A 22,662-nucleotide genomic window follows, 5' to 3' on the forward strand; every position below is an offset into this window, starting at 1 on the left:
TTGGGGGAAATCCTGTGCTTTGAATGTGTGGTGTGGATTTGTCCTTTCTGGAGGAAATCTCATGTGTCAATTCCAGTGGTTGCCAAACAATCGGGGAGTACACTGGGCGCCTCCGTTCCATAAACTCATCTCCAGCTACAAAGCATTATTCAGAACAGTGGTTTGCACGACCCACTAAGGAAGATAACAACACAATGACATTCGAAATGGTAATAAATAATTGCATATTTATTCAAAATCCAATTAAAACTATTGAGTTCAATCAGTTCAGTAAAATTCCATCTACGGCGTCTCCGGAAAATTTTAAACATCGCCTGGGAAGACAGGTGAACTAATACCAGTGTACTGGAAGTAGCCAAGATCACCAGCGTTGAAGCGATTATTCTTCAACATCCACATTGTTGGACTGGTCACGTTGTGCGGATGCCTGATTGTCGTCTTCCAAAGCAACTACTCTATTCCAAACTTAAAAATGGAAAGCGTAATGCTGGTGGTCAACAAAAGAGGTTCAAAGACTCTCTCAAAGCAAATCTAAAAAAAGTAGTGTAAACACTGACAACTGGGAAATACTGGTCTGTGAGTGCTCCAAGTGGAGAACAGCCTTTACCAAAGGCAGTGGCGTAGCGTGGGTTGTCAGCACCCGGGGCAAGGCAAGTAATTTGTGCCCCCTAACCCGTGGATTTGCGCCCCCTAACCCTAACCCCCAGATGTTGCGCCCGGTGCGGCCGGCCCCCCCTGCACCCCCCACGCTACGCCACTGACCAAAGGTGTCATGGGTTTTGAAGGTGCTCAAACTCAAGATGAAAGGGAGAAACACGCTAAGAGGAAGGTACACTTGGCAAACCCTCACCGTGATCAACTCCCACCCGGAAACCTATGTCCCCATTGTGGAAGGAAATGTGGATCTGGAATTGGCCTCCGCAGTCACTTCCGGACTCACTGTTAAAACAGTGTTTATGGAAGACAATCTTACTCGGCTATGAGGGATCGCCAAAGAAGAAGAAGTTATTTACACCTCCACAGCCCCACTCCCTCCCCACCCCAACTTGATAGCACCCCACTGGGTAATCCCACCAGCTTTAGGGTTTCCCACTCTGGTTCCAAAGAGGATACTGGACTGGATAGACAACTGGCCTGATCCTGCATGCTGTTCTTGCACAAAATGTTCTAACCTTTTATGTTTTCCACAAACATTCTAATAGAACATAGCCAGCAAAACCTGTGGATTCTAAATAACAGCGTGCATGAATCATTGAAGCCATTCCCCACTTTAAAATAAGAACAAACCTGCTGTTGGCTTTGTCACTGCCATCCTGGCTTCTCTGGCTAGGAAGGGGACCAAACTGGCCACCGGCAACTTGACCTCCAAAATGCCAGGTTCATGAAAGAGGTTCCCCAGCAGGCGTTGGGAAACTGCAAGGCTCAGGACCGTTTCTGTTTGTTTATGTGTTCCTGGAGTGAAAGCTGTGGACTTTGTAGATCAAACACTGAAATCAATTGGGGCGGGGGGGGGGGGGGGACAGACACACAACAAAGTGGCTGGTGGAATGGGAAAGGCCAAATCTCTAATATCAATATTGCCTTTCAGAGCTGTTTCAGGGAAAACAACCTGGATAAATTCAGCAGTGTAAATTCATTTTGATGGATGTAATAATGGAATACTGAATGGTTTAGTTTATGTAAAATATGCAGGGATTTATGATATGCAAAATGAACCATGGAAAGAGAGGAAAGGACGTCACTGATATTTTAAGGTTCTTTAAATGAATATTCTATATTGTAAAACAGAAAATTGTTCGCTGATTTGCTACTGGGCCAGGATCAAGGTGTGGCAATACGTCTAAAGGTAAAGGGACCAGTCGGGTTGGGGCGCTCATCTCGCTTTATTGGCTGAGGGAGCCGGCTTACAGCTTCCAGGTCATGTGGCCAGCATGACTAAGCTGCTTCTGGCGAACCAGAGCAGCGCACGGAAACGCCATTTACTTTCCTGTCGGAGCAGTACCTATTTATCTACTTGCACTTTGATGTGCTTTCGAACTGCTAGGTGGGCAGGAGCAGGGACCGAGCAACGGGAGCTCACCCCGTCACGGGGATTCGAACCACCAGCCTTCTGATCGGCAAGTCCTAGGCTCTGGCAATAAGTCTACAAAGCCCTTAAAAACATGGGACCAATTTACCTGGAAAATTGCCTAACCCTGTAGACACGCACTCGACCCTTTTGATCTTCAGAACCAGCACTGTTACAGGTGCCATGCAATACCCATTTGTAAGAACTCAACATTTTAGTTCGGTAGTGCCTGCACTTTGGAACTCCCTGCCTATTGATACCAGCTAGGCGCCTCCTCTGTATTCTCTGTGCTCTTTCTGGCACCTGCTAAAAACATTCTTCTTGATCCGGCAGGCTCTTATGCTCTTATGCAGCAGGTACCACCCACGTTGGGAGCCACTGGCATCAATGAGAGATCTTGCATCTCCTGTGCCAACCCCAAAGAGAAAGCAGACCTGGGAAAAACACCCTGCATCTTTGGCAGCTGGTTGGGAGGGGTGGCCAAAGGGACCCCTCCTCCTGTTGTTTTCCTGCACAGGTGCCCTTTGCCCACCCCTCCCTTTCATCTCCTGGGCATCAACCAACAAACAGCCAGGGGAGAGGGCAGAGGGCAGGCGAGGGGGCCTGCGTCTGGGACAGCTCTCATGGGAACAAGTTAATGACCGACCAAGATCAACAGACCGGCAGGGGAGTTCGCAAGGGCAGGGTGTGGGCAGCAGATCCACTGGGGACGCGGGCAAGGGGATGAAGGGGCTTCTAGTGCTGTGCTTGGGCCTCCTGGCCCTGGCAGATGCCAACCGGTCGCCCCTCCAGCAAAGGGCTCTGGAGCTGGTGCTGGATTTCTTCCACAGCAGGGACCTCGTGCAGGCAACATTCAAGGAGCAAGCCGTGACCCATGTCACAGAGACGGTGAGCGGGACACGCGAGGGGGGAGCATGCGTGGGGCTGGAGGGGGAGGCGGAGGATCGTCACCTCATATAACAAAGCCCCACGGACTGCCACCCACCTATGCCCAATAAAACTCGCCCTCTGTGTGCAACAGTGGTGGGGAATGAACTTCCCAATTTGTTGGATAAGCTGAGGACGTTAGCAGACCCTCCAAGCGTCCTTGTTTTCCAGCGACAGTCCCGATTTACAGAATCTGTCCCAGTTTCTGAGTCTTGGAATGTCCTGCTTTTCCTATTTTCATTGGAGATGTGTTGGAGGGTGTGGAATAGGATCATAGCTGTCAACTTTTCCCTTGCGAGGAATCCTATTTGGAATAAGGGAATTTTCCTTTTAAAAAAGGGAAACATTGACAGCTATAAATAGGATGCCCCTATTTTCATCAGAGAATTTTGGAGGGTGTCCTTGTTTTCCTCGGATAAATGTTGCCAGGTGTGCATTCGACTTAAGGGGGTTCTAAGACTCTGCTTCTCCTTCTGCACGTCTGGGATTGGATTCCTGGTTCCTAGATCAGTGTTCTACTGATCACTACAGAATCACAGGATTCTCGAATCGGAGAGCAGGAAGGGACGCCTGAGGGTCATTTGGCCCAACCCGCTGCAAGGCAGGAATCACAGATGAAGAAGTCCTGGCAGACGGTCATTTGACCTCTGCTTAGAAGCCTCCAAGGAAGGCGAGTCCACCACCTTCGGAGGGAGTCCATTCTGCCGTCCAACAGCTCTTGCCATGAGAGAGTTCTCCCTGTCGTTGAGTCGGAATCTCCTTTCTTGTCATTGAATCCATCGGTTTGGGTCCTCCCCTCTGGAGCAGCAGAAAACAAGCTTGCTCCCCCTTGGCCGGCCTCTTCTCACCTGGCCTGGGAGGGTGGGACCTGGACTGCAGCTACAAAAGCTGAGGCTGCTGATCAGACTCTGTTATGTACTGAGCTGAATAGGATTCAGAATGCAGCAGTCTGATTGGTCCACAGGAGCCACCCAATCCAGCTCCAGGTGGAAGTGAATCCGCAACCTGATTGGCCTACAGGAGAATCCTGGAATTAGCCAATCATGTTGGGCCCATTGTGTAAATAATGTATATAAAGCAGACATTCTGGGGGAACTTCCATTCCTCATCACCGCTATAAGCTGAATAAAGAGCATGAAATCCACTCTTGACTCCAAGTATATTTCAGACTCATTGGTTGCATTATTGCTTAGGGCAGTGTTTCCCAACCTTGTGCCTCCAGCTGTTTTTGAACTACAACTCCCATCATCCCTGACTAGCAAGACCAGTGGCAAGGGATGATGGGAATTGTAGTCCAAAAACAGCTGGAGGCACAAGGTTGGGAAACACTGGCTATGGGGTTTTTGTGGGGGCACTGGAGCTGTTACTGTTATCAATATTATTATTATTATTATTATTATTATCATTATACCTTTTAGATGTGGAAACTGTTCAGTCTGGTTGTGTATTCTTTGATGTTTTATTTAGTGTTCATGATCAAGGCAAACCAAGCCTTATGAGGAACAGTTGAAGGATCTGGGTATGTTTAGCCTGGAAAAGAGGAGGCTGAGAGGAGATATGAGAGATGGATGTTTCCTCCTGCTCTGGAGGGTAGGACTCGAACCCGTGGCTCCCTCCAATGAAGGAGAGTCCACCTGGACCGTTCCACTGTTGAACAGCTCTTACTGTCAGAAAGTTCTTCCTTAGTGGGAACCTCCTTTCTTCTCATTTGAATCCATCATTTAAACATCCCCAAGACCCTTGATCGCCCTTGCCACTCTCCCATGCAAGTCGATTCTCCACTGGGGAACTCCTAGTTTGGCAAGGAGTTCTTTTCCACATTGAGCTTGGCTTTCTTTGGTTGCAGGAATTCCCAAGGGGAACCTATGTCCAGCTGGAAGTTGACCTTGTGCAGACCATCTGCCGGAAGCAGCAACGGGGGACGCAAAACTGCCGGATCAAGCCAGGCGGGGTGAGCCCGGAAGATGCTAATTTATCCACTGCCAAGCTGGACTCTCTGTTCCTTTTAAAATGTATTCGAAGTCTAAAACATCATAAACAAAGAGGCAGTAAGCCTACAGAGGAACCCACATATCCTTATTAGGGTCCCCCCCACCGTCAGCAAGTTATGTGGGATTCTGGTCAGCTTCACTAATTTGCACAGTGCGTTGTTAGACTGTGGAACTCAATGCCACAGGAGGCGGCGACAGCCACCAAACTGGATGGCTTTAAAAGAGGATTAGACAAATTCACAGAGGAGGAGAGAGCTCTTGAACGCTACTAGCCATGATTCTGAATACCAGTTGCTGAAGCCACAGGAGAGAGAGAGAGATGTTGGACTTGGGTTGGCCACTCTGAGAACAGAATAATGGATTCCACAGGCCCCTGGCCAGATGCAGCAGACTTGCCGTATGTTCATCGGTTACTGTTCATAGAATCATAGAATTGTAGAGTTGGAAGGGACCCTGAGGGTCCTGTTATGCTGTGTTGGTATAAATAATAATAATAATAATAATAATAATAATAATAATAATAATAATTTATACCCCGGGCTCAGGGCAGCTCACACCAATAAAATCACAGTAAAAACATAGTAAGGGGAAAAGAGTGGGGGGGGGGGCAATTTAAAATACAGGTTAAAATGCAATTTAAAATGCAGCCTCATTTTAAAGTAGCTGATAAATCAAGACCGTAAGGGGAGAGAAACTTAAGGGTCAGACTGAGTCCAAACCAAAGGCCAGGCAGAACAGCTCTGTCTTGCAGGCCCTGCAGAAAGATGTCAAGTCCCTCAGGTCCTAGTCTCTTGTGACAGAGCGTTCCACCACGTCGGGGCCAGGGCTGAAAAGGCCCTGGCCCTGGCCTTTTATGCTTATGTTATGCTGGTCTGGATGGGAGTTGTAGTTTAGAGGTTTCCAGGTAGGTGAAAGCTGGGATAGCCCCAGAACAAGAGTCACAAAGCAAAAAGATTTGAGGAGCCACAAGCTTCTCTTAGGAACGTTCAATGTTTTTAGTATGCAGGTACACTGACCACAAGGTTCATTTTGTTTTTGGTTTTTCATATTTTATTTTCAATTTTCAATAATTTAACATTCAAATTAATTACTTATTCATCCCTCCAAACTCCCCCCTTTCCAATTTCTTCCCTTTGTTACCTTTACACATTTCCATTCAGTTACAAGTCCATTGATAACCACAATTGACATTGCTTCATAGATGCTATATGAATCCTGCTAATGTCACGAAGAGTCGGACACGACTAAACGACTAAACAACAACAATGTTTTAAAGTCTTTACAATAGATTTATATTCTATAAATTAAATCCAGTCTTGTGTAAACTTTTTTTCATCTTGGTCCTGGATTTTCACGGTCATCTTTGCCATTTCAGCATAGTCTATCATCTTAGTTATCCATTCCTCCTTCGTTGGTACTTCCTCTTCTTTCTATTTCTGGGCAAGTAGCATCCTGGCAGGTGGCGCTTGGGACGCAGGTGGTGCTGTGGATTAAACCACAGAGCCTAGGACTTGCTGATCAGAAGGATGGCGGTTCGAATCCCCGCAACGGGGTGAGCTGCTGTTGCTCAGTCCCTAGTCCTGCCCACCTAGCAGTTCAAAAGCATGTCAAAGTGCAAGTAGATAAATAGGTCCCGCTCCGGCGGGAAGGTAAACGGCGTTTCTGTGCTCTGGTTCGCCAGAAGCGGCTTAGTCCTGCTGGCCACATGACGCAGAAGCTGTACGCCGGCTCCCTTGGCCAATAATGCGAGATGAGCGCCGCAACCCCAGAGTCATCCGCGACTGGACCTAATGGTCAGGGGTCCCTTTACCTAGCATCCTGGCGGCTGTAGGTGCATACATAAATAGTCTTTTAACATTTCTTGGTATGTCTTCACCTATTATTCCTAATAAAAAGGCCTCTGGTTTTTTAAGAAAAGTTATCTTAAACATTTTCTTCGATTCATTATAAATCATTTCCCAGAAACCTGTTACCTTTTTGCACGACCACCACATAGGATAAAAGGCACCCACTTTATCTTTACACTTCCAGCATACATTGGATAAAGTCTTATACATTTTTGCTAACTTTACTGGAGATAAATACCAGCGGTACAACAAGGTTCTTTTTGGAACCTTTTTCAGCACTTCAAAAAAACCAACTGGATTCAGATTGGACAGATTTAAGACGCAGGCCTGTTAGTTTTGAGTCTGAATCTGGGTCCTGATTCAGAGTGAATCAAAACTTTGTGCCTCCCACCATTATGTGGAATTTTTAAAATCGCTGCTCCTCTTTCGATGGAATTTGCAGGCATTGTAAACCCCTTCTGGGGGCACAAATGGAGACACATTTCAGCAGGCAGGCTGCAGTGATATTCTTGCAAGAGCAGCCTTTGCCGTTTTGGGGTGTTGCTCCTGTTATAGTTTGGGGGCAAACCAAAACCTTATTTGGGCCTCTCTTGTGAAAACAGACCTTGTTCCTTTTCCTTCCTTTTCTCTGCCCAGAGGAAACAGAAGTGCCTGGCTTGCTTCAAGTTTAACTCCAGCGAGCCTCAGAACATTTTGGACGAGTCCAAGCGGTGCCTCTCAGAGCAGAACCCAATCTTCCAGGTCGGTCACTTCACACTTTGACAGAAATGCTCCTGGACCTGAGTTCTGAATAATCTGATTTTGAATAAACCTGTAATTAATTGTGACTATTTTGAATCTTACGGTGTTATTATCTTCCTTGGTGGGTTGTGCAGACTGCTATTCTGAGCAATGCCTTTTATAGGGTAGGGGGCACGGGGGGGGGTGAGTTTATGGAACAAAGGGTCAGGTAACCCCAAAAAGCTTGGGAAGGACTGACTCAGGAGCTCATGGCACACCTTTCCCCTTCTGAATGTCCCGCAGGAAGTGAGGAGGAAGCAGAATCAGGAATGTGAAGCAGTCAAGGAGGCGTATGAGGAGCAACGGTACCATATTGGGCAGTTTGCTTTTCTGAAGGGGCGCCCAGAAGAGTGGTGAGTGTTCAGCTTCAGTTCCTGTAGCCCCTATTTGTTTTCCGTTAGTTGCATTTATCGATCGCCTCGTCAACAATGCATTCTCGAGGTGGCATGTAGTGATCATAAGAAACATAACTGAAAAGCACAACCAACACAACATATCAACAGTAAAGCAAAGGGCGCCAACCTTCCAGCGACAATTCAAATCCAACTCAGTATTAAAAAAAATGTTGGGCACCAGCAGGCAACCTCTGTACGAAAGCTCAAGCTTGCTGAGACAAAAATAAATGACGTTAAATAATGATAAAATGGTATCTAAATATGATCAAAGCTGTTCAAAGGCCTGGGAGTTGTTGGTTTTTTTAAAAGTCATTGCCCAGTGCCCAATATATCTTTTCAGCAGCCTTCAACATCTCAACGAGGAGCGAGAAAGCTTGTTTTCTACTGCTCCAGAGGACAGGTTCAAATGACAAGCAGATTCCAGCCAAATATTAGGACGAATTTTCTGACAGTAAGAGAACGGACGCACTCGGAAGATGCTGAACTCTCCTTTGTTGGTGGTTGGATGGCGGTCTGTCAGGAATCCTTTAGCTGTAGTTCTTGCATTGCAGGGGGTTAGACTGGATGACCCTCAGGGTCCCTTCCAACCTTGCAGTTCCATGATTCCAGGATGTGTTGTTTTGTTTGCCTTGCAGGCAGGAGGTCCCAGGTTCAGTCTATGTTGGCATCTCCAGTTGGGCTGGGATAGACTCCTGCCTGAAATCCTTCACTTCATCTGCAATAACCACCTTCACTCTCCTCCCTCTCTAGATGGGATCCACATTTACTGGGCTGTTCTCCGACCATCAAGGAAACAAGGCACCCTCTTCCTTTTGGAGACAAGCAGAACATCCACCAGTTTGGGTCTCGGTGCCACAGGAATGGAACCACTCTTGGTCCCAGAGGAGTCTTCTGTCTTCCAAGCTTGACTTTCCTTCCTCCTTTCTTTATTCCCCTAATAAAAGTTTAAGTGGAGGCTTCATAGTCATGGTTATTTCAGGAGTTGCTGGAGTGAGGGGCTCATCCCTCTTCCCCGAAACCTTTTCTCTGGTGTCCACTGCCAGGGCGTTCTGGCCCTTGATCTGTGGGCATCTGTGCCCTGGTGGTCTCTTCTGGTCTGTTCCAGAGCCGGTCCAGCCACTGAGATAAACTAGTTAACTCACCTTGGGGGCCACAATTCCTGGGGTCCCTGTCTCACCTATGGAAATGTCTTGGGAGGGAAGGGAGCCTCCAGCTGAACTTTTGGAAGTGTGGTTTATCTGGCTGGGTGGATGCCTTCTTGCCTTTTAGCTGTCACGGTCTGGTTCATGGGCGATCAAAGTCCCAGCTGGGGACATCGGGACTGGGGGCAAGATGGCAGGGTGGAAGCAGGAACGGGAATCCAGAAGCCAGGAGGCCAAGGGTCTGAGGGTCTGAGAGCCAGGAGTCAAGAAGCCGAGGGTCCAAGGGTCAGGAAGCAAGGAGTCAAACGCAGCAAGGCAGGGAATGTGTTGCTGTAGCAAAGAGCCGAAGGGAAATGCTGACCTTATATCCCTTCCTGGCTCTTGCCACCAGGTGCTGTGAGTCACCTGTGCGGCCGCACCTTGGCTCTCCAGAACAAACTTAGGAAGGCCCCAGACCTGCAAAGTCCTATTGGTCACAGGGCCTGGCTCCTGCACGCACATCTGACATTAGCCTGGAGAAGAGAAGACTGAGAGGTGAAAGGATAGCCATCTTCAAATATCTGAAGGAAGATGGAGCAAGCTTCTATTCTGCTGCTCCAGAGGGTAGGATCCAAACTGATGGGTTCGATTTTGATTCCCGCATTGCAGGGGGGTCAGACTAGATGTCCCTTGGGGTCCCTTCCAACTCTACAGTTCTGTGATTTTATGAAATTACAAGAAAGAAGATCCAACGAAACAAGAGGAAGGACTTTCTGACAATAAGAGTTGTTTGACAGTGGACTGGGCTCCCTCAGAAGGTGTTTACTCTCGTTCATTGCAGGTTTTAAGCAGAGGTTGGCTGGCCACCTGTCATGGATGCTTTAGTTGAGATTCCAGCATTGTAGGAGGTTGGACTAGATGACCCTCGGGGTCCCTTCCAACACTACAATTCTATTGTTCTGTAGTCCTGGGGGATAATCACAAGTCTCTCATTCTAGAGGCACTCAGGCAGTGGAAGCAGTTGCGAAAGGGAAGTGAAAAGTGAGAAAATTGAAAACAGGACAACAGATTTCTGGCTAAGCCAGTGTGGTGGAATGGTTAAGAGTTCCAAACTAGGACCTTGGGAGACCAGGGTTAAAATTCTGACTTGGCAATGAAGTTCACTGGGTGAGCTCAGGCCAGTTGCTCACTGTCACCCTAACTTACTTCACAGGGTTGTTGTGAGGATTCAATGGGGGGAATTACATATGCGCCCGGGAGCTCCTTGGAAGAAAGGGGGGGATAGAAATGTACCAAATAAAATAATGTGCTGCTGCTGCTCTGCATAAAATAAGACACAGACGGAGAGAGCATCGAAGTATGAATTTCCTAAGGCTAGCAAACCATTGGCCTGCTCAGTATCCTGGGAGCCTCTGCTCTCGGTTTTAAACCTCTCTCTCTCTCTGTGTGTGTGTGTGTGTTTATTTTATGGAAGATAAAAAGGATAAGTCCCATAGCAGAGCTAAAGGAGTTCATGCAATTACATTTAACTAGCGTGACTTGCTTCAATCGCAGAACTCCAAGCTACGAAAATCCGTTGTAAGGGGTGTCTGCGTGTGCAACTGAACTGCATGCATGCACAGAGCCTGGTGGAATCTCAGAAGCCAGGGAGCAGGGCTGGGGGGTGAACAAACTTTCTACTGTTTGGCAGAATTTATTTGGCTTCACAGCTCCTTATCCCCCCTCTTCATAATCAAGAGAAGCAGATGTGCAAGACGCACAAAGGTAGCCGGAGCTTTGCTTAATTTGCAGCTCCCGCTGCTCAGACTTTGGGTTACCTTGGTGAAGACGGGGAATGTTTGGTTTTCCAGGGAGGGAACAAACATCCAGCTGGCGTGTGACAAATGGACAGGAAGGAGGAGGGCCTTTGTCAGGTGGCACCTGGCAGGCACCAGATTCTTGAAGAGGCTCAGTTGCCCAGGGAAGGGCATCTCACTCTGGCGCACGTCTGAATTGGGAGTGGACTTCGGGAGAGAATGCAAGCACTCCACAAAGCGGGCAGCTCTATACCCAACCAGGAAGCAGAAAAGCAAGGGAGACCATTGAGTTTATTTCACAGGCAAATAACTGCACGGCATCCCCATGTCATGAGACCCAGCATGCAATCCCCGGATGGAACATGCAGCGCCCCAGATCCCAAGCGCTGGCTCAGCATCCTTTCTACACCTCCACTTCAAAGGCGTGGGTTCCCTCTCCCTGGTCAGGGATCTCAAAGTTCTCTTCCAGGAAACTTCCAGCCCATCTTCTCTGACACGCACAAAAGTCAAATCAACTCTCCTCTTTATGATCTGACCACACCCCCCCCCCCCCCGAATCTGCAAAAACCAAGTGAAATGTCACACAGACTGGCGAGCTGTTCTTTTCTTGCCCTGGGGCAGTTTGAAGGGCTTTGGAATAGTAGGGCCCTTTAAAAATATACAGTAGTACCTTGGTACTTGAACTTAATCCATTCCGGAAGTCCGTTCGACTCCCGAAACCATTCGAAAACCAAGGCATGGCTTCTGATTGGTTGCAGGAGCTTCTTGCACCCAAGCAGAAACCAGGTCGGATGTTCGGCTTCCGAAAAACATTCAAAACCTGGGAACCAATTTGTTCGACAACTAAGCTGTTCGAGAACCAAGGTACCACTTTATATAAGACGTTTTGTTTATATAAATTATGTTTTTAAGACTTTCATAAATTCTTACTGTCATATATATGATGTTTTATAGGTATTGCATTGCATTTTGTATTTAAAAATGTGTTTTCTTCAGATTGTTTTTTTATGCTGTTCGCTGCTCTGAGCTCCCGTGGGAGGAATGGCAGGATAAGAAAAGAAAAAGAAGATGAAATAAAGAAGATTAGATTCCTAAGCTACTGTATTCATGGGGAGCGTGGTAGCATGACCAGGACATCATAACTGATGCCTGGAGGAGTTTGGGAAAGAATGCGAGGTGGAGAATTTGGCTGAAGTCAAAGCCTGTGAAAACAGAGTCGCTCCTTCGCAGGATTGATGCAAAATGTACAGAATCTACAACACATCATTTTGACTTTTCTAGCTGCTGCAGTTGGGATGACCCAATTCACAAGGGGACTTTCAGCTCAACCCTGCTGCTATCGGATGGGCAGCTGTGAAGGAAACTCCATGAGTTGGTGAGGACCAGTTGGACAGTACGGAAGCTGCCAGCTGAGAATTAAGTCCCATCTGCACTGTAAACTTAAAGTAGTATCATACCACTTTGAAGCGTCATCGTTTTCCCCAAAGGGTCCTGGGAAATGTAGTTTAAGGGCAGTAAGAGCTATTAGGAGACTCCCTTTTTCACAGTGTTCCATGAGAAGAGGGATTTGGTTCATAAAACTACTTGTGGGAATAGGGGTCTCCTAACAACTCTCAGCACCCTTAACAATCTGTAGCCCTCTAGATTCTTCAGGAGAAACCATGATGGCTTAATGTGCAATGATATTGCTTCAGTGCAGATGGGGCTTTTAATATCCAGAGCAAACTGTTTAGCATCACTGAATGTGGATGTTCCTTAATATGTGGGTTCACACTCCAGCCGGCCACTTCTGCCCAGTCCCACAATTCTCAAAATATTTTTCTGTGGATTTACACAGATGCCACCCAGCTAACCAGCTTGGTGGGGTGAAGAAAGAATTATGGTGCATGCTCTGACATACCAACACTCAAAGGTCCACGAATGTTGGGAAATGGTCACCGACAAGGTTTAGTCAGGAGGGTGTGGGGGCTTGGTGGTCTAAAAAGACAAGTGAAGCTGGTTCTGTGTCTGCGTGCTGGATAAGTCAACTCGCTGTGGTCTCCCCGTATGGGGAAAAGGGCCGTGAGAAACCTCGGAGGACAAGGCCTGAGAGGTGCTGCACTGAGGCCCCTTCTCTTGAAGCCAGACAGAGTCAAAGAGCATCCTTGAGGGTGAATGGATGTAGATCCAAGAAGTCAGCCCACTAAAAAAGCGGGGTGGATGAGGACCACCACACCAGTCCACACCGTTTTAAAAACTAGGCTCCACGCTACACAGAAGTTACCCGAAAGGGCCCAACACAAGCTGAGCTGTGACTTGATAATCCAGATTTCAGAGTCCCATTGGACAAGAACTTTCTCCTGATGCTCTTTGACTCAGACCTGAGGGCCTCACAGCTCCCAGGAGCTGTGGGGAACAGGTTTGGTTAAGGGTGTGGACGCACCCACTGCTTTCGGAAGGGACAGAGGCCAGGGCAAAAGAAGGGCATCACAGGCCAGTGAGTGACAAGGATGATACTGAAAGAAGAGGGCCCAGTTCGGCAACGCCAAGGGAAGGGAGTCGAAGCGCAGGGCACCTCAAAAGACGAACGAGCTGGAATCGGAGCGGGCGCTCAGGGCCCTCTCCGCTTGGGAAATGGTGTCGTCGGCGCGCTTGCTCAGGTCCCGGCACTCCTGGAGGGCCTCATTGAACTGCTTGTAGGCCTCCTCCACGATGGAGCTCCTCCGGGCGGGGCGGACGTCCCAGTACCCCTCCTCCACCCAGGGCTTGGTCAGGCCACTGAGCTCGCCGGTTCCGGTTCCGTGGAAGCGCTTGAGAGAGCTGTCAATGTCCTTGCAGAGCTGGTAGAGCTCACTGCCGCGCCCGGAGACACGCTCGCCATCAATCACCTTGACCCCCGGCAGCATCTCTGACATGGCGGTGCGGTACCCGGCGGCACCGCAGAGCGGGTTGCTGAGGCGCCCCACCGGGTCGCTGAAGCGCAGGCTCTCCAGGTGCCTCAGGCCGGCCAGGCACTGCAGCTGCTGGAGGCTGCTCAGCAGGTTCCCAGCTACATTGAGGCTCTGCAAGTTCTCACAGCCGGCCAGGGGCTCCAAGCTGGAGATGCGGTTGGAGGAGACGTTGAGGACAGCCAGGGCTTTGAGGGAGGAGAGGGGCCCCAGGTGGACGATGGCGTTGCCCGACAGGTCCAGCCACTCCAGGCCGGCACACTCCCCGAGGCAGCCCAGGTCTGCGATGCCCAGGCCCCGGAGCTTCAGCAGCAGGATAGACTCCAGGTCAAACTCACCCGTCTTGGCCTTCAGGAGCTGGGAGGTGATCTTCACGTTCTCTGTCTCCTCGCCCTTCTCCGTCCGGGGTTCCATCTTGGGCAGGGCAGCCAAGGTGGCAGTTCCCACGACAACTTGGCTCCAGCTCTGTGCTCACTTAGCTCCACAGCACCTTGATCATATCACAACTGGTGTTAACGGCTGCTGTTGGGAGGCAAAACTAGGTAGATCTCTTCCTTCACCTCTGGAGAGGGAGGGAGGGAGGGAAGGAGAGAGAGAGAGAGAGAGAGAGAGAGAACCTGGAGGGTGCAGGATGCGTTTTTTGCTTCAAATGGGTATCAATGTGGACAATGGAGCTCCTGGAAGGGGAGAGGAAAAAGGATGTTGGATCAAGATGGGGTCAAATATTTATGTATCTGTTTACTTATTTATAGCATGAGTACCCCACTCTTCAGCCAAAAAAGCACTTTAAAGGAGACCTAGAATCCTGTGTCTTTTGACAATGGAAACCAAAAGAAATAAACTAACACACTGAGCATTCTACCCTGCTACCTCTCCCATGAATAAGCAAGGAAGTAAGCACTGCTAATTTGGATTTGTTAATTTAACTAGATGCAGGTACATTCCAAACTCCACACTGCCGGACACTGAGGAGGCTTCCAGACTGTCCCCATGTTCAGGTGAGATTCAGTCCCAAAGCAGCAAATTCAGTTTTGAGCACTCATTGACCAAATATGATATGATACGATAGGCAAATATCTGAATGGCTGTTGCGTGTAGGATGGAACAATATTGTTTTCTCCTGCTCCGGAGGGCAGGACCCAAACCAATGGATTCAGATGACAAGAAAGGAGATTCTGACTAAACATTAGGAATAACTTTCTGACAATAAGAGCCATTTGACAGCGGAATGGACTCAGAAAGTGGTGTTTGTATAAAATGTTATCTTGGTGGCAGGGCAGCAATAATTACTATTTTTTTTAATGGTGGACCCTTCTCTGCCAGAGGTTTTTAAACAGAAGCTGGATGGCCATCTGTCAGGGATTCTTTGGTTGTGATGCCTGCATCCCCAGGGGTTGGACTGGATGACCCTTAGGGTTCCTTCCAACCCCACAGTTTTTTGATTCCATAGGTTGAAGCAATCTCTCCATCAGTTTAGCACACAGTACAGTACATGCCGTAGTAACCAGAACCAACCCATTTTGGCTGCTATAGACTGCCAAGTGACAAGATACTTGATATGCATCCATGGATCACACACAGTTTTCCACTACAAGACACTGTGATTCGTTATTATATGCAGCTCTGCAGACCATATGCAGGGCCACACTGAGGGCGTCTTCAGAACGTGCCAGCTGATGTGTGGAAATTGGCTTCAAAGCAGACACCAAGATGTGGGCTGGTGTGCGCACACTGCCAAAAACATTGGCCTCATCTGGATGCAATAATCCCAGCAGCCGTAAAATCAGCTACCACCAAATAAGACTTCCCTCCAGTGCTACAAAGAAGGCAGCTGTGGAAACCTGGAGCACAACAGCTCAATGCACAGAATCCCCTGCATTCAATACATCCCAGGCAGACACATGGGTTTAGTGTTGCATGATGCTTCTTCCACAGAAGCGGGGGGGGGGGGGGATAAGCCATTTTCTTCTGGGCTTTTATCAACTTTTCTTCTTCTTCAAATAACTGTATTTCAACACAATTACAGTGCTAATAACAGCAGCAATAACCATCTCACTTGCACACCAATACATTGCTGCACATAGATGAATTGAAAAGCCTGCAATCCTATCCATGTCTACTTGGGAGAAACATCTCCCCCCGTGAGCATGGCAAGGCTTACTTCTGAGTAAAAGCACATGGGCTGTAGAGGCCCACCCCTCTCCCAACACACACCTAGTACACATCAATGTATACAGTATTTTGCAAAGAGCACTGGGTGCTGCTAACGTCTTCATGCCTCTAGCCATTGGGGGCTTGCTATCACCCCCACATTTAGGCATGTGCATGGGCACATATACAGTGCCAAATATACACCTGCTTACATGTGCACATGGAGGGGGGGTTACAGAGGCAGGAGGAGTCCCTGCCCCCCACAAAGCTTTACCATTGCCTTTGGACTGTAGGGGCTTACACTTCCCTTTTCAAATACAGTCTGGCAAGTTAAGCTGAGCAAACTATCACTATGTTTAAGAGATTCAGGAACTAAAGTATTTGCCATCTCATAGGAATGGCCAGGCTACCCCAGAAAATGCAACCAAGGAAGGCATTATCAGGTATCCTGGCAGACAGGAGAGAAGCAACACTCTCAAATTTTGGCTGTAGTCCACCTCCTTCTGTGATGTATGTAGGATGTTTTGGGGTGGTGGTCTCTGGCTACAGGGTGAGCAATTTCAAAAGCCTATACAGTGGAACCTCGGGTTGCGAACGTGATCCGTGTGGTAGGCATGTTCTCAACCCGCAGTGCTGTGTCTGCGCATACGCGGGTCACGATTCGACACTTCTGCACATGCGCAAAGCACAATTTAGTGCTTCTGCGCAAGCATGAGACCAAAACCCAGAAGTAAGCCGTTCCGGTACTTCTGGGTTTGGTGCGGTGCACAGCACGAAATCGCATAACCTGAAGCGTCTGTAAGCCAAAGTACCACTGTTTTGCACTATTATTTGGGGTTCTCCTCCCTCCTGCGTGTGGTGAGTTGCAACAGTTCATTTCCTTTAATAGAGATCAGGCTTACTAGCCGTTTTGCTGTCAATATACTCTGGTTGGCCTCTGTTATTTTCTCCGCCTAATAGAGATCTCTCAAGGGACTCTAGACGCGGCTCCATATACCCCATTGGGGAATTTGAGGTACCGTATTTTCCTTATAACAGTGTGTTGGGCTAGATGTCTCTTGGGGGTCCCTTCCAACTCTCCCCTCCCTTGATCTCCCTCCTGTGGGCGGGGGCAGTGCTGGATTTGCATATAAGCTAAACAAGCTATAGCTTAGGGCCCCACTCTCTTGGGGGCCCTTAAAAAATCTAAAGGAAAAAACCCCCTGAATGTACATTTCCAAAATATAAGATAAAAAACCAAATATAATAAAACTTACAGCAACAGTATTTTGTGTTGTGTAGGCTCCTATTTGTGATGTGCAAATGGCCTTAGATACTTATTAGGTCCATAAATGACCCTATAGCATATATTCAACACACAAAAAAACAACAACAATTTGTTGTTGACAAAGGACAGCTGGACATAGAAAGGGCCCCATGACCTTCAGGAGCACCTTAGGGCCTCATCAAACCTCAGTCCGGCCCTGGTGGGGGTGGAGAGGAGACACAAAGAGAGGCAGAAGCATCCTGCCATCACCATCCTCTCTAGGCCCTCATCCCGTTTCCATGGCAACGTGGACCAGAACGGCATCCCCAAGATTCCTCTCCCCCCCCCCCCACTCACCCACCTACCCCAAACCTGGCCCCGCCGGTGCTAGATTCAGTATTCGGGGGGTTTGGGATCGGGGGTCTCCCCTCCCCACGCCGCGTTCCCCTCACCGCTGCTGCTGCTACGACGAGGCCGCCTCTGCTCCCCTTCCTCTCCCAGGCCTCGCTTAGGAACCCAGCAGCAGGCCGCGTTGCCATGGCGACGCGAGGCCTTGCCCGGGACGCCTCGTTTAAAGAGACAGGAGGTCGCATTTCCCCTGCTATTGTATTGTGCCTTTGGGGCTGCACCTCGTCAACAGCCCTGTAGCCTCTGGTGGTGATAATGATAATAATAATAGAATTGTAGAGTTGGAAGGGACCCCCCAGGGTCATCTAGTCCAACCCCCTGCAATGCAAGAATCTCAACTACATATATGAAATAATAATAATAATAATAATAATAATAATAATAATAATAATAATAATAATAATTTTTTATACCTCGCCCTTCCCAGTTCAAAAACCAGGTGCATTGAGGAATCTGACTGGAATGTCTGGAATGTGCCCTACTATACATTTAGGATATAGTTCTGTTCCACCTTAAAAGGAACAGGCATGACTGTTGTGTGTCACATGCCTGTTTACTTCCAGCACAGTCTGCTGGGAACTTCCGCTTGTATATTGCTTTTGCTATTTTGCTGTGTGCTTGGACACGAAGGGAAGCAGACATATTTTTCCTTCGTTCCTGAACTATGCTGAATAAACGCTTGTAAATAATGCTTACACATGTCTCTGTTCTCCACTTCCGTTGTGAGAAGTTACTCACTCTGCTAATGAGTGCGTGCCAAGTCTCTAAAGGTATCTGAGGCTTGTGTCGCTGTTTGATGCTGTTCCGAGGACTGGAGATTGCCCGGCTGCCGGCCGGTGGCTGGAGCCAGCTGGGGGCCTGCCTGATGCCCCCGTTTCCCCGGCAGTATCCCTACATACATAGGGGGCATTGCCCTGTCCCCTTTGCCCACCCACAGCATCCGGCCCCTGCAAGGGTGCCCATGAAGCAATGTGGCCCTCTAGCAATTTTATACTTACCACCCATGTGCATGGGGTGATGTTTTTTATGGCGACCAAGATGGTTTAAGAATGCACGTGAATCCTCAAAGTGTGCGAGAGAATAGACCTACGGACTTGCTGTGCGTGGTACCCAAGCCAAGCATTCTCCTCAGAGTAGACCTACTGATTCCAATAGGCCTCTTCCGAGTAGGACTACCTTCACATATTGCCTGGTGCATGCATTTGTCTATAACAGGGATTTTGTTTCCCGCTGACAGGAGTGAGCCAGAGGCAAATCACAGGGAGCAAGTGGAGTTAACTCTGTGATGGCAAAAAACAGGTTCTGCACAGGAGCGTTGGGCCTAATGAGCGCAGCAACTCATCTTGCACCCCAGGAAGCACTTGAAGGTCCCTGTCTCCCCATAGATACCTAAATCCCCTCCTCTCCTCTTCTAAGCACCCTAGACTGCACGCCACTAACTTCTCCTCCACCCTCTTCATGCCTCTCCTGGTTCTGGGAGACAAAAGCAGAGGAGAGCTTGTTGCAGCAGGAGGGGGAGACACTGATGCCTCTTCTCCAGCCAGACCCATCTCTGCCTCTTGGCCCCCCTCCTCTCGATACGATAATTTTTATTGTCATTGTCCCATACAGAATCTACACAAGAAATTCAAATCTACACAAGAAATTCAAAACCCAGCAAGCCTGCTATCCCAACTATCCCAGCCTGGTCAGCCCCTAAAAATTCTGATACCCCATTTCTAAATACAATATACTCCCATACAGACTTCTTACAACACGTTTAAAACCAAAATCGCATTTGGGTAGAAACTGTTTCTCAGGCAGCTGGTCCTAGTCTTTATAACCCTGGACCTTCTTCCTGAAGGCAGAAGCTGAAAGAGATCATTTCCGGGGTGCGCACTATCCTGCAGCTTTCTTATGATACCTGGAAGCGTAGATTTGATCCAAGGTGGGAAGAGTGCACCCAATTATTCTCCCCAGTGTCTTTACAACCCTGGACAGCATTGTTTTTTCCCTGGCCGTGCAGCTCCCAAACCACACACACAGACCATAAGTTAATACACTCTCCACAGTACAGTGGCAAAATGCCATCAACAGGTCCTCTGAGAGATTGTTTTCCGGATTCTCAGAAAATATAACCTCTGCTGTGCTCTCTTCATCAGGTCTTTGCTGTTTTCTCCCCAGGTTAGGTCATCTCTCCTGCTTCAGCTTTTACCTCCGAGTCTGAACTTCTCTCTGCCACAGGCTCTCCCCGCTCACTAAGCCCGGTTGCCTCTTCCGCTTCTGACACCTCCTCTTCCCAATCTTCTCCCTCTGACCCACCACCCATCCGTGGGCTCTGAGCCTTCTTCCCTGGGGGGGGGGGTGTTCCCCAGCTGGTTCTTCCCCCCATTCCCCTAAATCCAACCCTTCCATGGCACCCCCTCGCATGCAGAAGCATCAGTAGTCACATGGGTCGCAAAGGATCCCAGTCAGTCATGGGGTCATCAAAACAGGACCAGGACCATAACGGATCTGGGCCAAGCTGCATCTAGCTCAGCTACTTGTGGCAAAACTACTACCAAGAAGGAGGTGCTGCCTAGTCCTCGGGAATTAAGGCAGCAATTTACTCAAGAGTTGTGCGCTGATGGGCAGGCGCAGGGTGAGAGAGGGAGCCAACCAACCTGTAAGGTGCTTAATATTAGACATTACCCACACCATCCAGAAGCAGACACACAAAATATTATGAAGAATCATTTATTTCTGAAAGCATCAGGGCTAAAGTCAGAACTGACATAACTTTTTTTTCTTTTCTGTTTCCATCAAAGAAGGCTTTACAAAACGTAATGTACATTCGCTTGAGGATGCTACTAAAATGATTTGTTGGCAATATTATTTTTTTTAAAAAACTTTCCATTATTATTTAAAGCTGAAAAGGTCTGGATACTGAGACGCTTCGCCCCCTCTGAGCCAGCTGCCAGGTTCGTGTATCTCAGGTGCATGTTCAAAGAATCCCTGCAAAAAGTGCGCCACTGAGCTTCTCCCAGATCTCATTCATTCCCCCCCCCCCCGCACAAAAAAGCCCAAGCTTCTAGCCCTTATGGAGGTGCAGTTAGGCTTGGATGTTGCAGAGAGAGTCTGGAGAACCCTCAGAAGCCACTGAGAATATATCCCAGCAGCTGTGAAGCACGGCTTTCAATGCCTCAGGGAGTTTATTGCCTATATGAGTGACTAGTAAGAATAAAATAAATTATGAAAAGTTTATTGTCTTAGCCAGGGAGTGAGGAGAAGATAACTTCCAGAATTATGAAAAATATGATTACTTTGCAGTATATTTAGGCTGCAGACACTGGTGTACAATTTATTTCTGCAGGGCTTGTTTTGATTCTTTATAGCACAGAGTACACAGTTTCCGGCAGTAGAGTTACGTGGCTTTTGGGTCACTGCCACGTGGACCCAAAAGCCATGGGGAAAATGAGGGGCTGATCTTGCTGCTGCTGCTGTGGGAGGGAGCCCTGGGGCAAGGCAGCCGGCCACATGGTGGTGCTGCTGGGCAGGGGCGCACTGGTGTGCGTGCGCTCGTGGCGCAAGAGGTGGGTCTTGCGGCTGAAGCTGCGGGCGCAGTGGGTGCAGATGTAGGGGCGCAGGCCGGTGTGGACAGCCTGGTGGCGCACCAGGTTGGTCTTGGAGCTGAAGCGCCGCGGGCACTGGGCACAGGCATGGGGGCGCAGACCTGTGTGCACCGCCTCGTGGCGCGCCAGGTGCGACTTGCGGCTGAACGCGCGCCCGCACAGCGGGCAGGCGAAGGGACGCTGCCCGGCGTGGGACTTGACGTGCGCCAGCAGGCTGGCCCGGGTGCCGAAGGCGCGCCCGCACTGGGCGCAGGAGAACGGGCGCTCGGCCGAGTGCTGGTTGCGCCGGTGCCTCTGCAGGTGCCTCTTGTGGGCGAAGCAGCGCCCGCACTCGCTGCAGGAGAAAGGGCGCTGCCCGGCGTGCCCGCCGCACTGGTGCGCCGCCAGCCCGGCCCGGTGCGCGAAGCTCCTCTCGCAGTGCGGGCAGGCGTAGGGCAGCAGGCCCATGTGCCCGCGGAGGTGTGCCGTCAGGTGGCGCTTGTCGCTGAAGCCCCTCCCGCACTCGGCGCAGGAGAACGGGCGGCCGCCCTCGGCGTGGAGCCGCTGGTGCGATGCCAGGTTCTTCCTCCAGGCAAAGGCCTTTCCGCAGTCGGAGCACAGGAATGGCTTTTCTTCTGGGCGCTGACAAGGGTTCGGTTCCTCTTCTTCCTCCTCCTCCTGCGGTTCGATCTTGCCAACTTGCTCCATGCAGGGGGCTCCACCTTCTGCCTCCCCCTGCGCCCTGCAGAGGGCACCAAAGTGGCCTTGCTCAGGGTAGACCATTCCGGGAGCTGCCATGCCACCGTCCCTCTGCCCGGGGTGCTCCATGCCAGGGACTCTCCCCAACCTGGGATCCGCCTGAGCCTTAAACAGGACTGCACTCGGATATGGCTCCCCCTGCCCCACGCAGGAGGCAGGATACTGCCCCAGTCCAACTTCATTGCTGTACGAAACGGTCGCCAGCCCAAGTCTGCCCTGCTCTGTGCAGACATCGGCTACTTGCCCAGTTTCGACGGCTGCGACCTGCCCCATTCCACCGTGCTCACCACTGCAGATGCCCACATCCTGCCCAGGTTCGGCGCCACCCCTGTAGACCCCTGTCGCTGCTTGACCCACCTCTGGAAGCTCCCCGTGCACCGGCGGGGCCCCCTCTTCGTGGAGGCGCTGGTGGCGCAGCAGGTGCCTGCGGTGCACGAAGGTGCGGTCGCAGAGCGGGCAGGCGTGGGGCCGCTCGCCGGTGTGGGTGAGCTGGTGGCGCACCAGGTGCGTCTTCTTGCGGAAGCTCTTGGCGCAGCGGTCGCAGGGGAAGGGGCGCTCGCCGGTGTGCACCCGCTCGTGCGAGCCCAGGTGGATCTTCTGCGAGAAGCGGCGCCCGCAGTGGGCGCAGGCGAAGGGGCGCTCGCCGGTGTGCACACGCGCATGGCGCGTCAGGTGGG

General features: G+C 49.8%; 5 protein-coding genes across 5 annotated transcripts in view; 1 reads left to right on the plus strand and 4 right to left on the minus strand.

The window, feature by feature from the left end:
• Positions 1-22,662, minus strand: part of LOC310827680 (uncharacterized protein) — a 919,426-nt gene that overhangs the window by 520,604 nt on the left and 376,160 nt on the right. The gene's annotated exons all lie outside the window — the stretch shown is intronic.
• Positions 1-22,662, minus strand: part of LOC310827821 (erythroblast NAD(P)(+)--arginine ADP-ribosyltransferase-like) — an 840,324-nt gene that overhangs the window by 359,342 nt on the left and 458,320 nt on the right. The window lies entirely within an intron of this gene.
• LOC310827789 (uncharacterized protein) overlaps positions 1-22,662 on the minus strand; it is a 232,250-nt gene that overhangs the window by 23,158 nt on the left and 186,430 nt on the right. The window lies entirely within an intron of this gene.
• On the plus strand, positions 2,441-8,962 carry RARRES2 (retinoic acid receptor responder 2). The gene is made up of 5 exons (XM_083704331.1): positions 2,441-2,956; positions 4,842-4,946; positions 7,470-7,574; positions 7,857-7,966; positions 8,759-8,962. Coding segments are annotated over exons 1-5 (822 nt in total). The 5' UTR covers positions 2,441-2,455; the 3' UTR covers positions 8,760-8,962.
• Positions 11,199-17,620, minus strand: LRRC61 (leucine rich repeat containing 61). Its single transcript, XM_083704347.1, has 3 exons — positions 17,425-17,620; positions 13,139-14,526; positions 11,199-11,521 (listed from the first exon to the last, which is right to left on the minus strand). Exon 2 carries the CDS (start codon positions 14,264-14,266, stop codon positions 13,481-13,483), a length of 786 nt encoding a protein of 261 aa, XP_083560473.1. The 5' UTR covers positions 14,267-14,526; positions 17,425-17,620; the 3' UTR covers positions 11,199-11,521; positions 13,139-13,480.

The sequence above is a fragment of the Podarcis gaigeae genome (genome assembly GCF_964106915.1).
Source record: "Podarcis gaigeae genome assembly, chromosome: 12".
Lineage (NCBI taxonomy): Eukaryota > Metazoa > Chordata > Lepidosauria > Squamata > Lacertidae > Podarcis > Podarcis gaigeae.